At 59.6% G+C, this 17,493-nt stretch overlaps 1 protein-coding gene across 2 annotated transcripts in view; it reads left to right on the forward strand.

The window, feature by feature from the left end:
• INPPL1 (inositol polyphosphate phosphatase like 1) overlaps window positions 1-17,493 on the forward strand; it is a 35,512-nt gene extending 18,019 nt beyond the window's left edge. For both annotated transcript variants that reach the window (XM_090134187.1, XM_090134188.1), the window contains exons 14-28: window positions 393-489; window positions 566-704; window positions 787-886; window positions 982-1,070; window positions 1,160-1,241; window positions 5,633-5,722; window positions 5,810-5,923; window positions 6,018-6,106; window positions 6,207-6,294; window positions 6,388-6,543; window positions 6,648-6,732; window positions 8,038-8,187; window positions 8,284-8,914; window positions 11,433-11,563; window positions 17,366-17,493. In XM_090134187.1, coding sequence (XP_089990313.1) covers window positions 393-489; window positions 566-704; window positions 787-886; window positions 982-1,070; window positions 1,160-1,241; window positions 5,633-5,722; window positions 5,810-5,923; window positions 6,018-6,106; window positions 6,207-6,294; window positions 6,388-6,543; window positions 6,648-6,732; window positions 8,038-8,187; window positions 8,284-8,914; window positions 11,433-11,563; window positions 17,366-17,456 — 2,132 coding nt within the window. In that variant the 3' untranslated portion in view covers window positions 17,457-17,493. The remainder of the gene's footprint in view (window positions 1-392; window positions 490-565; window positions 705-786; window positions 887-981; window positions 1,071-1,159; window positions 1,242-5,632; window positions 5,723-5,809; window positions 5,924-6,017; window positions 6,107-6,206; window positions 6,295-6,387; window positions 6,544-6,647; window positions 6,733-8,037; window positions 8,188-8,283; window positions 8,915-11,432; window positions 11,564-17,365) is intronic.

A 17,493-nucleotide genomic window follows, 5' to 3' on the forward strand; every position in this document is an offset into this window, starting at 1 on the left:
TCCCATCCCATCCCATCCCATCCCATCCCATCCCATTCCATCCCTTCTCTCTGTCCCCACCCCACCCCATCCCCTGTCCCCACCCCACCCCATCCCATCCCATCCCCTGTCCCCATCCCATCCCCTGTCCCCATCCCATCCCATCCCATCCCATCCCATCCCATCCCATCCCATCCCTTCTCTGTCCCCATCTCACCCCATCCCATCCCATCCCCTGTCCCCATCCCATCCCCTGTCCCCATCCCATCCCCTGTCCCCATCCCATCCCATCCCATCCCATCCCATCCCATCCCATCCCCTGTCCCCATCCCATCCCATCCCACCCCATCCCATTCCCTGTCCCCACCCCATCCCATCCCCTGTCCCCATCCCACCCCATCCTGTCCCCACAGGCAACAAGGGCGCCGTGGGCGTCTCCTTCATGTTCAACGGCACGTCCTTCGGCTTCGTCAACTGCCACCTCACCTCGGGCAACGAGAAGACAGCCAGGTGAGCACCCACAGCATGGGGACCGTGTTGGGGCTGGGGGGAGGTGACAGCAGTGTCCGTCCCCTCCCCCATGCAGGAGGAACCAGAACTACCTGGACATCCTGCGCCTGCTCTCGCTGGGCGACAAGCAGCTCAGCTCCTTCGACATCTCGCTGCGTTTCACCCACCTCTTCTGGTTTGGGGACCTCAACTACCGCCTGGATATGGACATCCAGGTGGGTTGGTTGGTCGGTGATGGTGATGGGGGCTGCATTTAGGGGGAGGGGGCAATCCTTAAACCAATGCCCTCCCCTGCAGGAGATCCTGAACTACATCAGCCGCAAGGAGTTCGAGCCGCTGCTCAAAGTGGATCAGCTCAACCTGGAGAAGGAGAAACACAAAGTGTTCCTGCGCTTCGGTGAGGGCCACACGGGTTACAGGGGGGGTGGGGTGGGGCTCTGGGTGCTGATTCTCCCTGACCCCCCCCCAAAAAAAACATATTCCTTGCTGCAGGAGAGGAGGAGATCACCTTCCCCCCCACGTACCGCTACGAGCGCGGCTCGCGGGACACCTACGTGTGGCACAAGCAGAAACCCACAGGGGTACGGTGATGGGTGGAGGGGATTTTGAGGGTGGGGGGCACCCGGATGGGTCCTGTGTGACCCCCCCAACCCACCCCATCCTGCTGCAGGTTCGTACCAACGTCCCGTCCTGGTGCGACCGCATCCTCTGGAAGTCGTACCCCGAAACCCACGTCAACTGCAACGCCTATGGTGAGGGGCAGCCATGGTGGCAGGGGGGGAACTCGTGACTGGGGGGGGGCACTGGGGATGGCCACCCCAACTGGGGATGGGTTGGGGATGGGTTAGGAGCAGGGGATGGGTTGGGGACGGGTTGGGGATGGGATGGGGATGGGATGGGGATGGGGATGGGTTGGGGTCAGGTTGGGACAGATTGTGGGCAGGTGGAGATGGGCTGGGGGCAGGTTGGGGACAGATTGGGGCTCGTTGGGGACAGGGGACAGGATGGGTGATGGGTTGGGGGCAGGTTGGGAGCAGGATGGGGACAGGGGTTGGGTTGGGTGTGGGTTGGGGATGGGTTGGGGACAGGATGGGGACAGGATGGGAATGGATTGGGGACAGGTTGGGTGTGGGTTGGGGATGGGTTGGGGACAGATTTGGGGACAGGTATGGGGCAGGCTGGGGACAGGTTGAGGATGGGTTGGAGGCAGGTTGGGGATGGGATGGGAATGGGAATGGGTCAGGGACAGGCTGGGGGCAGGGGACAGGTTGGGTGTGGGTTGGGGATGGGTTGGGGACAGGTTGGGAGCAGGATGGTGATGGATTGGGGACAGGTTGGGGACAGGATGGGAATGGATTGGGGACGGGTTGAGTGTGGGTTGGGGCTGGGCTGGGGACAGATTTGGGGACAGGTGGGGGATGGGTTGGGGACAGGTTTGGGGCAGGCTGGGGACAGATTTGGGATGGGTTTGGGATGGATTGGGGGCAGGTTGGGGACAGGGGACAGGTTGGGTGTGAGTTGAGGATGGGTTGGGGACAGATTTGGGGACAGGTGGGGGATGGGTTGGGGACAGGTTTGGGTCTGGTTGGGGACAGGTTGGGAGCAGGATGGGAATGGATTGGGGACAGGTTGGGTGTGGGTTGGGGATGGGTTGGAGGCAGATTTGGGGACAGGTTGGGGATGGGTTGGGGACAGGTTTGGGGCAGGCTGGGGACAGGTTTGGGATGGGTTTGGGACGGATTGGGGGCAGGTTGGGGACAGGTTGGGAGCAGGATGGGAATGGATTGGGGACAGGTTGGGTGTGGGTTGGGGATGGGTTGGGGACAGATTTGGGGACAGGTGGGGGATGGGTGGGGGACAGGTTGGGGATGGGATGGGAATGGGTTGGGGTCAGGGACAGGCTGGGGGCAGGGGACAGGTTGGGTGTGGGTTGGGGATGGGTTGGGGACAGGTTGGGAGCAGGATGGTGATGGATTGGGGACAGGTTGGGGACAGGATGGGAATGGATTGGGGACGGGTTGAGTGTGGGTTGGGGCTGGGCTGGGGACAGATTTGGGGACAGGTGGGGGATGGGTTGGGGACAGGTTTGGGGCAGGCTGGGGACAGGTTTGGGATGGGTTTGGGACGGATTGGGGGCAGGTTGGGGACAGGGGACAGGTTGGGTGTGAGTTGAGGATGGGTTGGGGACAGATTTGGGGACAGGTGGGGGATGGGTTGGGGACAGGTTTGGGTCTGGTTGGGGACAGGTTGGGAGCAGGATGGGAATGGATTGGGGACAGGTTGGGTGTGGGTTGGGGATGGGTTGGAGGCAGATTTGGGGACAGGTTGGGGATGGGTTGGGGACAGGTTTGGGGCAGGCTGGGGACAGGTTTGGGATGGGTTTGGGACGGATTGGGGGCAGGTTGGGGACAGGTTGGGAGCAGGATGGGAATGGATTGGGGACAGGTTGGGTGTGGGTTGGGGATGGGTTGGGGACAGATTTGGGGACAGGTGGGGGATGGGTGGGGGACAGGTTGGGGATGGGATGGGAATGGGTTGGGGTCAGGGACAGGCTGGGGGCAGGGGACAGGTTGGGTGTGGGTTGGGGATGGGTTGGGGACAGGTTGGGAGCAGGATGGTGATGGATTGGGGACAGGTTGGGGACAGGATGGGAATGGATTGGGGACGGGTTGAGTGTGGGTTGGGGCTGGGCTGGGGACAGATTTGGGGACAGGTGGGGGATGGGTTGGGGACAGGTTTGGGGCAGGCTGGGGACAGGTTTGGGATGGGTTTGGGACGGATTGGGGGCAGGTTGGGGACAGGGGACAGGTTGGGTGTGAGTTGAGGATGGGTTGGGGACAGATTTGGGGACAGGTGGGGGATGGGTTGGGGACAGGTTTGGGTCTGGTTGGGGACAGGTTGGGAGCAGGATGGGAATGGATTGGGGACAGGTTGGGTGTGGGTTGGGGATGGGTTGGGGACAGATTTGGGGACAGGTGGGGGATGGGTGGGGGACAGGTTGGGGATGGGATGGGAATGGGTTGGGGTCAGGGGCAGGTTGGGGGCAGGGGACAGGTTGGGTGTGGGTTGGGGATGGGTTGGGGACAGGTTGGGAGCAGGATGGGGATGGATTGGGGGCAGGTTGGGGACAGGATGGGAATGGATTGGGGACAGGTTGAGTGTGGGTTGGGGCTGGGTTGGGGACAGATTTGGGGACAGGTGGGGGATGGGTTGGGGACAGGTTTGGGGCAGGCTGGGGACAGGTTTGGGATGGGTTTGGGACAGGTTGGGGACAGGTTGGGAGCAGGATGGGAATGGATTGGGGGCAGGTTGGGGACAGGCTGGGGACAGAGGATGGGTTGGGGACAGGTTGGGGACAGGATGGAATGGACTGGGGACAGGTTGGGGCTGGGTTGGGGACAAATTTGGGGACAGGTGGGGGACAGATTTAGGACTGGTTGGGGATGGGTTTGGGACAGATTTGGGGAGAGGTAGGGGAGAGGAGGTTGGGTTGGGTGTGGGTTGGGAATGGGTTGGGGACAGGTTTGTGGACAGGTGGGGGATGGGCTGGGGACAGGTTTGGGACTCGTTGGGGACAGGTTGGGGGCAGGAGATGAATGGATTGGGGGCAGGTTTGGTATGGGTTGGGGATGGATTGGGGACAGATTTGGGGACAGGTGGGGGATGGGTTGGGGACAGGTTTGGGGCAGGCTGGGGGCAGGTTGGGGATGGGTTTGGGATGGATTGGGGGCAAACTGGGAATGGGATGGGAACGGGTTGGGGTCAGGTTGGGGACAGATTGGGGGGCAGGTTGGGGACAGGGGACAGGTTGGATGTGGGTTGGGGATGGGGGCAGGTTGTGGGACAGGTTGGGGATGGATTGGGCAGACCCAACTCATCGTGTGAGGGCAGGTTGGGGACAGGGGATGGGTTGGGTGTGGATTGGGGATGGGCTGGGGACAGGTTTGGGACAGGTTGGGGATGGGATGGGGATGGGTTGGGGGCAGGTTTGAGGACGGGATGGGTTGGGTGTGGGTTGGGGATGGGTTGGGGACAGGTTTGGGGCTGGTTGGGGACAGATAGGGGACAGGATGGGAATGGGTTGGCGACAGGTTTGGGGCAGGCTGGGGACAGGTTGGGGATGGGTTTGGGATGGATTGGAGGCAGGTTGGGGAGAGGAGGTTGGGTTGGGTGTGGGTTGGGAATGGGTTGGGGACAGGTTGGGTGTGGATTGGGGATGGGTTGGGGACAGATTTGGGGACAGGTTTGGGACGGGTTTGGGATAGGTTTGGGGCTGGCTGGGGACAAGTTGGGGATGGGTTGGAGGTGGGTTGGGTGTGGGTTGGGAATGGGTTGGGGTCAGGTTGGGAAAGGTTATGGGCAGGTGGGGATGGGCTGGGGGCAGGTTGGGGACAGGGGATGGGTTGGGTGTGGACTGGGGATGGGTTGGGGACAGGTTGGGGGCTGGCTGGGGACAGATTGGGGGCAGAATGGGGACAGGTGGGGGATGGGTTGGGGACAGGTTGGGGACAGGTTGGGGACAGGATGGGTACAGGTGGGGGATGGATTGGGGACAGGTTTGGGGCAGGATGGGGATGGGATAGGGACAGATTGGGGGCAGGTTTGGGGCAGGTTGGGGACAGATTTGGGGACAGGTTGGGACTGGATTGGGGACAGTTTGGGGCAGGTTGGGTACAGGTTGGGGATGGATTGGGGACGGGTTTGGGGCAGGTTGGGGATGGGATAGGGACAGATTGGGGGCAGGTTTGGGGCAGGTTGGGGACAAGTTGGGGGCAGGTTGAGGATGGATTGGGAACAGGTTGGGGGCAGGTTGGGGATGGGATGGGGACAGATTGGGGGCAGGTTGGGTACAGGTTGGGGATGGATTGGGGACAGGTTTGGGGCAGGTTGGGGATGGGATAGGGACAGATTGGGGGCAGGTTTGGGGCATGTTGGGTACAGGTTGGGGGCAGGTTGGGTACAGGTTGGGGGCAGGTTGGGGGCAGGTTGGGGATGGGATGTGGACAGATTGGGGGCAGGTTTGGGGCAGGTTGGTTACAAGTCGGGGGCAGGTTGGGGACAGGTTTAGGGCAGGTTGGGGACAGGTTGGGTACTGGTGGAGGATGGATTGGGGCAGGTTGTGGGACAGCTCTGTGTGCTGCAGGCTGCACTGACGACATCACGACCAGCGACCACTCGCCCGTCTTCGGCTCCTTCGAGGTCGGCGTCACGTCCCAGTTCGTCTCCAAGAAAGGTACAGCCTTCAGCCCTGCAGGGACAGGGGGACAAAGGGGATGTGGGGACAAGGGGGGACACTCTGCTGTCCCTACTCCCCGTGCAGGGCTGTCCAAGTCATCGGATCAGGCGTACATTGAGTTTGAGAGCATCGAGGCCATCGTGAAGACGGCGAGCCGCACCAAGTTCTTCATCGAGTTCTACTCCACCTGCCTGGAGGGTGAGCGCCTGGAGGGGGGGACAAAGGGTCTGTAGAGGTGTGTGTGTGTGAGGGGGGGTCGGATACGGTGCCACCATGCTGTCCCCTGGTGCAGAATTCAAGAAGAGCAGTGAGAACGACACGCAGAGCAGCGACAACATCAACTTCCTCAAGGTGCAGTGGTCGTCGCGGCAGCTGCCCACGGTGAGTTTGCCATGGGGTTGGATAGAGGAGGGCACTGGGGGGGGATTTTGGGAGGTGGGGGGCTGTAATCCAACTCCCCTCACACTGTGTGCCCCCCCAGCTGAAGCCCATCCTCTCTGAGATCGAATACCTGCAGGACCAACACCTGCTGCTCACCGTCAAGTCCCTGGATGGCTACGAGTCCTATGGTGCGTACATCTCCATGGTCCCCGTGCCGTGCCAACCTTCAAGGGTTTGGGGACCCCCACCCTGATGGTGACCCCCCCCTCCACCCCCCTTAGGGGAATGTGTCATCGCCCTCAAGTCCATGATTGGCAGCACAGCTCAGCAGTTCCTCACTTACCTCTCACACCGTGGCGAGGAGACGGGCAACATCCGCGGCTCCATGAAGGTGCGCGTGCCTGCGGAGCGCCTGGGCACCCGTGAGAGGCTCTATGGTGAGAGCTGGGGGTGGGAAAGGGGAGGGTGGGGGGGCTCAGTGTGCCCCCAACCCCTCTGTGTGCCTTTGCTGAGCTCACCCCCCCACCCCGTCCCCTCGCAGAGTGGATCAGTGTCGATAAGGACGAGGCAGCGGGCGGCAAAGGCAGAGCCCAGCTGAGCTCCAGAGCCCCCCAGGAGTGTGCCAAGTGAGTGGGGAGGGGGGCTGGGGGGAGGGTCCTGCATCTCTTGGTGCTGTGTTGACGATGGGAGCTTCCCTGAGGGATGGGGCGTGGGGTCCTGGTGCGTGGGGTGGGGCTCAGAGCAACCATGAACGATGGTGCATGGGATCTTGGTCCATGCTGCAATGCTCACAGCATCCCTGTAGGATGTTGCATGGTATCCTGGTGCCTGTAGCAATGCTGAGAGCATCCCTGCAGGCTGGTGCATGCGGTCCTGGTGCCTGTAGCAATGCTTGTAGCAACCCTGCAGGATGGTACGTGGGGTCCCAATGCATGTTGCAATGCTGAGAGCATCCCACCAGGATCCTGGTGCATGGGGTGGTGCTCAGAGCATCCCTGCAGGATGGTGCATGGGATCCCAATGCATGTTGCAATGCTGAGAGCATCCCACCAGGATCCTGGTGCATGTGGCAGTGCTCAGAGCATCCCTGCAGGATGGTGCATGGGGTCCTGGTGCCTGTAGCAATGCTTATAGCAGCTCTGCAGGATGGTGCATGGGATCTTGCTGCATGTGGCAGTGCTCTGAGCAGCCCTGCAGGATGGTGCATGGGGTCTTGGTGCATGTTGCAGTACTCACAGCATCCCTGTTGGATGTTGCATGGTGTCCTGGTGCACGTTGCAGTGCTTTGAGCATCCCTGTAGGATGGTGCATGGGGTCCTGGTGTTGGATCCTGGTGCATGCTGCGATGCTTGCAGCATCCCTGCAGGAATGCACACAGGCTCCTGGTGCATGTGGCAGTGCTCTGAGCATCCCTGCAGGATGGTGCATGGGATCCCAGTGCATGTGGCAGTGCTCTGAGCATCCCTGCAGGATCCCAATGCATGGGGTGGTTCTCAGAGCACCTCTGCAGGATGGTGCATGGGATCCTAGTGCATGTGGCAGTGCTCAGAGCAACCTTGCAGGATCCTGGTGCATGGGGTGATGCTCAGAGCACCCCTGCAGGAACACACACGGATCCTGGTGCATGGGATCCCAATGCATGTTGCAGTGCTGAGAGCATCCCTGCAGGATCCCAATGCATGGGGTGGTGCTCAGAGCAACCATGCAGGATCCTGGTGCATGGGATGATGCTCAGAGCACCCCTGCAGGATGGTGCACGGGATCCCAGTGCATGTAGCAATGCTCAGAGCACCCCTGCAGGATCCCAATGCATGGGGTGATGCTCAGAGCACCCCTGCAGGACGATGCCCAGAGTCCTGTTCCACTGCAGGACGGCACCCCCAGCCCGATGACCCTCACCCCCCCCTCCCTTTTCATTTCTGTCCCCCCAGGTCCATGGTTCGGAAGCCCCCCGGGGCCGATCCTCCCACCTCCCCCCCATCCAAAGCCCCCGAGGAACCCGAGAAGGGCAGCACAGCTCCACCCCCCCGCCTGCCCACCCCACACCGTGGCACCTCCAGGGATGAGGCCGCCCTGAGCCGGTGAGTGGGGTGGCACAGAGATTTGGGGTACAGGGGGGGGGAGTCACCCCGCATCCCCTCCCCACCTCTACTCAACTCCCCCCTTTGTGCCCGCAGCTCCAAAGCGGAACCGGTGACGGAATCTCCGGGGGGGCCTTTGAAGAACAGCTTCAATAACCCTGCATACTACGTGCTGGAAGGGGTCCCTCACCAATTGCTGGCCCCCGACCCCCCCCCCGGCAAACCCCCAGTCCCTAAAAACAAAGCTGTGCCCCCCGAACGCCGCCGCCATCCCTCTGCAGGCCCCCCCCCTCCGTGCCACGAGGACACCTCCTCGGATGAGGACCCCAACCCAGTCGCTTTACCCCCCCCAGACTTTCCCCCTCCTCCTCTGCCCCGTGAACTGGAGGGGGCCGAGACCACCAGGGAGCTGTTGGGGGGGGTCGGTTGTGAACCCCCCCCACCCAAACCTCACCCCAGACCTTCAATACCCACCTTTGGGTTGGAAATATCTGGGGGGGTCTCGGTACCTGGGGGGGTGAGGGACGACCGTTCGTGTTCTGTGCTTCAGATGGCCAAAACGTTGAGTGAGGTGGAATATGGGGGGGGTGGGGGGGGTCGGGGGGGGTCAGGAGGGAGGGGGAGGTTGGAGCTGCCCCCCCGTTGCCTGCATCCCGATTACAGCCGTCCCATCGCCTTCACATCCCACTGCATCCGAGAGAGCATCCAGGAGGATCTGGTTGAGGAGGTGGGAATTGGGGAGGGGTAGGAGGGGGAGGGGGGGGGATAGTGGGGAGGGGGGGGTGTGAGGTGGGGGGGGGATTGAGGGGGAATTGGGGATGGGATGGGGGTGGGAGATGGAGGGAGGGAATAGGGATTGGGATGAGAATTGGGGTTGGGATTGGGATTGGGATGGAGGTGAGGATTGTGGGGTGGGATGGGGATGGGAATTGGGGCTGGGATGGGGATGGAGGAAAGGGATTGGGGTTGGGAATGGGGATTGGGATTGGGATTGGGATTGGAATGGAGGTGAGGATTGTGGGGTGGGAGAGGGGGGTGGAGGTATGGGAATGGGGTAGGATGGGGATGGGAATTGGGGTGGGATGGGGGTGGAGGAAAAGGATTGGGGTTGGGAATGGGGATTGGGAGATGGATGGAGGGAATAGGGATTGGGATGGGAGGTGAGGGTGGGGGAATGGGGTGGGATGGGGATGGCAGAAAGGGATTGGGGTTGGGGATGGGGATTGGGAGATGGATGGGGAGAGGGAATAGGGATGGGGATGGGAGATGGATTGGGATTGGGGTGGAGGTGGAGGAATGGGGTGGGATGGGGATAAAATGGGGATGGAAGAAAGGGATTGGGGTTGGGAATGGGGATTGGGATTGGAGATGGGGATTGAGGATGGGAGAGGGGGACGAAATGGTGGAATGGGGTGGAATGGGGATGGAAGAATGGGGATTGGGGTTGAAGATGGGGATTGGGAGATGGAGAAAATAGGGATTGAGGATGGGAGATGGGGATTGGGATTGGGGTGAAGCTGGGGATTATGGGGTGGGAGAGGAGGATGGAGGTGGAGGAGTGGGGTGGGGATGGGAATTGGGGGTGGGATGGGATGGGTAGGGAATGGAAAGGAGGATGGAACAAAGGGATTGGGAATGGGGTTTAGGAGATGGGGATGGAGGGAATCGGGATTGGGAAGGGATGGGAGCTGGGGATCGGGGGTGGGTGAAAGGGATGGGAGCTGGGGATGGGGAAAGGAAATTTGGGATGGGGATGGAGGGAAAGGTTTGGAGGTGAGGATTGAAGGGAAGGGATGGGGGTCAAGAAAAGGGATGGGAGGGAAATGTGGGGGAAAGGGGTGGAAACGGAGTAAAGGGGTTGGAGATGGTAATGGGGGAAAGGGACGGGAGATGGGGGGTTGGGTTGGAGATGGGGGAAATGGATGGGGATGGGGGGAAGGAATGAGCTGGGAGTGGGATTTGGGGATGGGGTGGAGATGGGGAGGGGGTGGGATGGGAATGGAATGGGAATGGGATGAGATGGGATGAGAGTGGAGTTGGGGATGGGAATGGGATGAGATGGGATGGGGATGGAGATGGCTTGGGAATGGCATGGGATGGGGCTGGAGTTGGGGATGGGGATGGGATGGGAATAGGGATGGGATGGGATGGGGATGGAGTTGGGGATGCAGATCGGGGTGGGGTGAGATGGGATGGGGATGGAGTTGGAAATGGGGATGGGGGTGGAGTTGGGGATGAGATAGGGATTGAAATGGGATTGGGATGGGATGGGGATGGAATGGGATTGGGATGAGGATGGGATGGGATGGGAATGGGATGAGATTGGATGGGGATGGGGATGGAATGAGATGGGGATGGGATGGGATGGGATGAGATGGGATGGGAGTGGGATTAGATTAGATGGGGATGGGATGGGGATGGAGTTGGGGATGGGGATGGAGACGGGGATGGGATGGGATGGGATGGGAATGGGATGGGGATGCAGATGCGATGAGATGGGTTGGGAATGGGGTGAGATTAGATGGGGATGGGATGGGGATGGAGTTGGGGATGAGATGGGGATGGAGTTGGGGATGAGATGGGATGGGAATGGGATGAGATTGAATGGGGATGGGATGGGAATGGAGTTGGGGACGGGGATGGGATGAGATGGGATGAGGATGGAGTTGGGGATGAGAATGGGATGAGATGGGATGGGGATGGGGTGGAGATGGTGTTGGGGATGGGGACGGGATGGGATAGGAATGGGATGGGATGGGAATAGAGTTGGGGCTGGGATGGGGATGGGATGAGATGGGATGGGGATGGAGTTGGGGACAAGGATGGGATGAGATGGGATGGGATGGGGATGGGATGGGGATGGAGTTGGGGACAGGGATGGGATGGGATGGGATTGGATGGGGATGGGGATGGGGATGGGGATGGGGATGGGGATGGGATGGGGATGGAGGTGGGGATGGGGATGGGATGGGGATGGAGGTGGGGATGGGGATGGGATGGGATGGGATGGGATGGGATGGGATGGGATGGGATGGGATGGGAATGGGATGAGATTAGATGGGGATGGGGCGGAGATGGCGTTGGGGATGGGATGGGAGAAAGATCTCGGAGTCGGGCATGGAGGTGGTGGAAAGGGTTTGGGATGCGGAAAGGAGATGAGGATGGGGCAGGGCAACCCGGTACCGCTGTGGGACCCCCCAGCACTGAGCCCCCTCCCCTTTCCTCCCCCCCCAACCCTGCTGCAGGCGCTGTGCCAGGCGGGCCGCGGCGCTGGCGTCAGCGAGTCCAACGTGGGGGAATGGCTGCGGGGTTTGGGGCTGGAGAGGTACGAGGAGGGGCTGCTGCACAACGGCTGGGACGACCTGGAGTTCCTCAGGTGGGGGGGGGGGGGTTCTATGGGGTGGGGGTGAAGGGGGTCTCATTGGGGTTGTGTGGGGACAAGGGACCCCTCTGGGGCTGTGTGGGGGGACTGCTAAATATCTATGGGGTCACATGGGGACAGGGGACCCTCTTGGGGCCATATGGGGGCAGGGGGACCCCTCTGGGGCTGTATAGGGACAGGGGACCTCTCTGGGGCCATATAGGGACAAAGAGATCCCTTTCTGGCTGTAAAGGGTTCGGGGACCCTCTTGGGGTCACATAGGATCAAGGGGACCCCTCTGGGGCTGTATGGGGACAGCTGGAGCTCTATGGGGCCATATGGGTACAGGGGACCCTCTTGGGGCCATATGGGGTCAGGGGGACCCCTGTGGGGCTGTATAGGGACAAGAGGATCTCTATAGGGCTGTAAAGGGACAGGGGACCCTTTTGGGGCCGTGTGGGGACCGTGGGACCCTTCTGGGGCTGTATGGGGACAAGGGGTTCTCTATGGGGCTGTATAGGGACAGGGGACCTCTCTGGGGCCATATAGGGACAAAGGGATCCCTGTGGGGCTGTAAAGGGCTATGGGACCCCTCTTGGGGTCACATAGGATCAAGGGGATCCCTCTGGGGCTGTATGGGGGGACTGCTGAATATCTATAGGGTCACATGGGGACAGGGGACCCTCTTGGGGCCATATGGGGTCAGGGGGACCCCTGTGGGGCTGTATGGGGTCAAGAGAATCTCTATGGGGCTGTATAGGGACAGGGGACCCTTTTGGGGCCATATGGGGACAGTGGGACCCCTCTGGGGACAGTGGGACCCCTCTGGGGCTGTATGGGGTCAGGGGGACCCCTGTGGGGCTGTATGGGGACAGCTGGATCTCTATGGGGCTGTATGGGTACAGGGGACCCTTTTGGGGCCATATAGGGACAGGGAGACCTCTCTGGGGCTGTAAAGGGATAGGGGACCCTCTTGGGGTCACATAGGATCAAGGGGACCCCTGTGGGGCTGTATGGGGACAAGGGAACCTCTATGGGGCCATATGGGGACAGGAGGATCTCTATGGGGTTCTGTGGGACAGGAGGATCTCTGTGGGGCTGTATGGGACTAGGGGACCCTTTGGGGCCTGTATGGAGGAAATAGGGGATCTCTATGGGGCTGGATGGGGATGGGACCCTTTTGGCGCTGTATGGGGGAAATAGGGGGTCTTTATGGGGCTGTATGGGGGAAATAGGGGGGTCTCTATGGGGCTGTATGGGACTAGGGGACCCTTTGGGGGCTGTATGGAGGAAATAGGGGATCTCTATGGAGCTGAATGGGGATGGGACGCTTTTGGGGCTTTATGGGGGAATTAGGGGGGTCTCTATGGGGCTGAATGGGGATGGGACCCTTTTGGGGCTGTATGGGGGAAATAGGGGGTCTCTATGGGGTTGTATGGGGATGGGACCCTTTTGGGGCTGTATGGGGGAGATAGGGGGGGTCTCATGGGGTCTGTATGGGGCATATAGGGGATCTCTATGGGGATGAATGGGGATGGGACCCTTTTGGGGTGTATGGGGGAAATAGGGGGTCTTTATGGGGCTGTATGGGGGAAATAGGGGGGTCTCTATGGGGCTGTATGGGACTAGGGGACCCTTTGGGGGCTGTATGGAGGAAATAGGGGATCTCTATGGGGCTGTAGGGGACCAGGGGACCCTCTTGGGGCTGTATTGGGGAAATAGGATGGTCTCTATGGGGCTGAATGGGGATGGGACCCTTTTGGGGCTGTATGGGGGAGATATGGGGTCTCTTGGAGTCTGTATGGGGGAGATAGGAGGGTCTCTATGGGGTTGTATGGGGATGGGACCCATTTGGGGCTGTATGGGGGAAATAGGGTGATTTCTATGGGGCTAAATAGGGATGGGACTCTTTTGGGGCTGTATGGAGGAAATAGGGGATCTCTATGGGGTTATATGGGGATGGGATCCTTTTGGGGCTTTATGGGGGAAATAGGGGATCTCTATGGGGATGAATGGGGATGGGACCCTTTTGGGGCTGTATAGGGGAAATAGGGAGTCTCTATGGGACTGTATAGGGGAAATAGCGGGGTCTCTATGGGGCTGTATTGGACTAGGGGACCCTTTGGGGGCTGTATGGGGGAAATAGGGGATCTCTATGGAGCTGAATGGGGATGGGACGCTTTTGGGGCTGTATGGGGGAAATAGGGGGGTCTCTATGGGGCTGAATGGAGATGGGACACTTTTGGGGATGTATGGGGGAAATAGGGGGTCTCTTGGGGTCTGTATGGGGGAAATAGGGGATCTCTATGGGGCTGAATGGGGATGGGACCCTTTTGGGGCTGTATGGGGCTGTATGGGGGAAATAGGGGGGTCTCTATGGGGATGGAACCCTTTTGGGGCTGTATGGGGGAAATAAGGGGATCTCTATGGGGCTGTAGGGGACCAGGGGACCCTCTTGGGGCTGCATTGGGGAAATAGGATGGTCTCTATGGGGCTGAATGGGGATGGGACCCTTTTGGGGCTGTATGGGGGAGATATGGGGTCTCTTGGAGTCTGTATGGGGGAGATAGGAGGGTCTCTATGGGGTTGTATGGGGATGGGACCCATTTGGGGCTGTATGGGGGAAATAGGGGATCTCTATGGAGCTGAATGGGGATGGGACGCTTTTGGGGCTGTATGGGGGAAATAGGGGGTCTGTATGGGGTTGTATGGGGATGGGGCCCTTTTGGGGCTGTATGGGGGAGATAGGGGGGGTCTCGTGGGGTCTGTATGGGGCATATAGGGGATCTCTATGGGGCTGAATGGGGATGGGACCCTTTTGGGGGTGTATGGGGGAAATAGGGGGTCTGTATGGGGTTGTATGGGGATGGGGCCCTTTGGGGGCTGTATGGGGGAAATAGGGGGGTCTCTATGGGGCTGTATGGGACTAGGGGACCCTTTGGGGGCTGTATGGGGGATATAGGGGATCTCTATGGGGCTGAATGGGAATGGGACCCTTTTGGGGCTGTGTGGGGGAAATAAGGGGATCTCTATGGGGTTATATGGGGATGGGACCCCTTTGGGGCTGTATGGGGCTGTATGGGGGAAATAGGGGGTCTCTATGGGGATGGAACCCTTTTGGGTCTGTATGGGGGAAATAAGGGGATCTCTATGGGGTTATATGGGGATGGGACCCTTTTGGGGCTGTATGGGGGAAATAAGGGGGTCTCTATGGGGCTTGTATGGGACCAGGGGACTCTTGGGGCTTCATGGGGAAAATAGTGGGGCCTCTATGGGGTTGTATGGGAATGGGACCCTTTTGGGGCTGTGTGGGGAAAATAGGGGGGTCTCTATGGGGCTGTATGGGGATGGGACCCTTTTGGGGCTGTATGGGGGAAATAGAGGGGTCTCTATGGGGTTATATGGGGATGGGATCCTTTTGGGACTGAATGGGGGAAATAGAGGGTCTTTATGGGGCTGAATGGGGGAAATAGGGGATCTCTATGGGGCTGAATGGGGATGGGACCCTTTTGGAGCTGTATGGGGGAAATAGGGGGTCTCTATGGGGTTGTATGGGGATGGGACACTTTTGGGGATGTATGGGGGAAATAGGGGGTCTGTATGGGGGAAATAGGGGGTCTCTTGGGGTCTGTATGGGGGAAATAGGGGATCTCTATGGGGATGAATGGGGATGGTACCCTTTTGGGGCTGTATGGGGGAAATAAGGGGATCTCTATGGAGCTGTATGGGACCAGGGGACCCTCTTGGGGCTGTATTGGGGAAATAGGATGGTCTCTATGGGGCTGAATGGGGATGGGACCCTTTTGGGGCTGTATGGGGGAGATATGGGGTCTCTTGGAGTCTGTATGGGGGAGATAGGAGGGTCTCTATGGGGTTGTATGGGGATGGGACCCATTTGGGGCTGTATGGGGGAAATAGGGTGATTTCTATGGGGCTAAATAGGGATGGGACTCTTTTGGGGCTGTATGGAGGAAATAGGGGATCTCTATGGGGTTGAATGGGGATGGGACGCTTTTGGGGCTTTATGGGGGAAATAGGGGGGTCTCTATGGGGCTGTATGGGACCCTCTTGGGGTCTGTATGGGGGAAATAGGGGGTCTGTATGAGGCTGAATGGGGATGGGATCCTTTTGGGACTGAATGGGGGAAATAGAGGGTCTTTATGGGGCTGAATGGGGATGGGACTTTTTTGGGGCTGTATGGGGGAAGTAGGGGGATCTCTATGGGGTTGTATGGGGATGGGACCCTTTTGGGGCTGTATGGGGGAGATAGGGGGGGTCTCGTGGGGTCTGTATGGGGCATATAGGGGATCTCTATGGGGCTGAATGGGGATGGGACCCTTTTGGGGGTGTATGGGGGAAATAGGGGGTCTGTATGGGGTTGTATGGGGATGGGGCCCTTTTGGGGCTGTATGGGGGAAATAGGGGGGTCTCTATGGGGCTGTATGGGACTAGGGGACCCTTTTGGGGCTGTGTGGGGGAAATAAGGGGATCTCTATGGGGTTATATGGGGATGGGACCCTTTTGGGGCTGTATGGGGGAAATAAGGGGATCTCTATGGGGTTATATGGGGATGGGACCCATTTGGGGCTGTATGGGGGAAATAGGGTGATTTCTATGGGGCTAAATAGGGATGGGACTCTTTTGGGGCTGTATGGAGGAAATAGGGGATCTCTATGGGGTTGAATGGGGATGGGACGCTTTTGGGGCTTTATGGGGGAAATAGGGGGGTCTCTATGGGGCTGTATGGGACCCTCTTGGGGTCTGTATGGGGGAAATAGGGGGTCTGCATGAGGCTGAATGGGGATGGGATCCTTTTGGGACTGAATGGGGGAAATAGAGGGTCTTTATGGGGCTGAATGGGGATGGGACTTTTTTGGGGCTGTATGGGGGAAATAGGGGATCTCTATGGGGTTGTATGGGGATGGGACCCTTTTGGGGCTGTATGGGGGAGATAGGGGGGGTCTCGTGGGGTCTGTATGGGGCATATAGGGGATCTCTATGGGGCTGAATGGGGATGGGACCCTTTTGGGGGTGTATGGGGGAAATAGGGGGTCTGTATGGGGTTGTATGGGGATGGGACCCTTTGGGGGCTGTATGGGGGATATAGGGGATCTCTATGGGGCTGAATGGGAATGGGACCCTTTTGGGGCTGTGTGGGGGAAATAAGGGGATCTCTATGGGGTTATATGGGGATGGGACCCTTTTGGGGCTGTATGGGGGATATAGGGGGTCTCTATGGGGATGGAACACTTTTGGGGCTGTATGGGGGAAATAAGGGGGTCTCTATGGGGCTGTATGGGACCAGGGGACTCTTGGGGCTTCATGGGGGAAATAGTGGGGCCTCTATGGGGTTGTATGGGAATGGGACCCTTTTGGGGCTGTATGGGGGAAATAAGGGGTCTGTATGAGGCTGAATGGGGATGGGACCCTTTTGGGACTGAATGGGGGAAATAGAGGGTCTTTATGGGGCTGAATGGGGATGGGACTTTTTTGGGGCTGTATGGGGGAAATAGGGGATCTCTATGGGGTTGTATGGGAATGGGACCCTTTAGGGGCTGTATGGGGGAGATAAGGGGGGGTCTTGTGGGGTCTGTATGGGGCATATAGGGGATCTCTATGGGGCTGAATGGGGATGGGACCCTTTTGGGGGTGTATGGGGGAAATAGGGGGTCTGTATGGGGTTGTATGGGAATGGGACCCTTTTGGGGCTGTATGGGGGAAATAGGGGATCTCTATGCAGCTGTATGGGACCAGGGGACCCTTTTGGCTCCTCTCCCTGATGCTGTCCCCCCCCCCTTTTTGTGTCCCCCCCCCCAGTGACATCACGGAGGAGGACCTGGAGGAAGCAGGCGTCCTGGACCCCAAACACAAACGCGCGCTCCTGGACAGCCTGCAGCTGAGGAAGTGACCCCCCCCCTTTTTTATCCCCCCCCCCCCAAATTCCA

Source organism: Phasianus colchicus, chromosome 1 (assembly GCF_987193195.1).
Source record: "Phasianus colchicus chromosome 1, bPhaCol1.hap1.1, whole genome shotgun sequence".
In the NCBI taxonomy this organism is placed as follows: Eukaryota; Metazoa; Chordata; class Aves; order Galliformes; family Phasianidae; genus Phasianus; species Phasianus colchicus.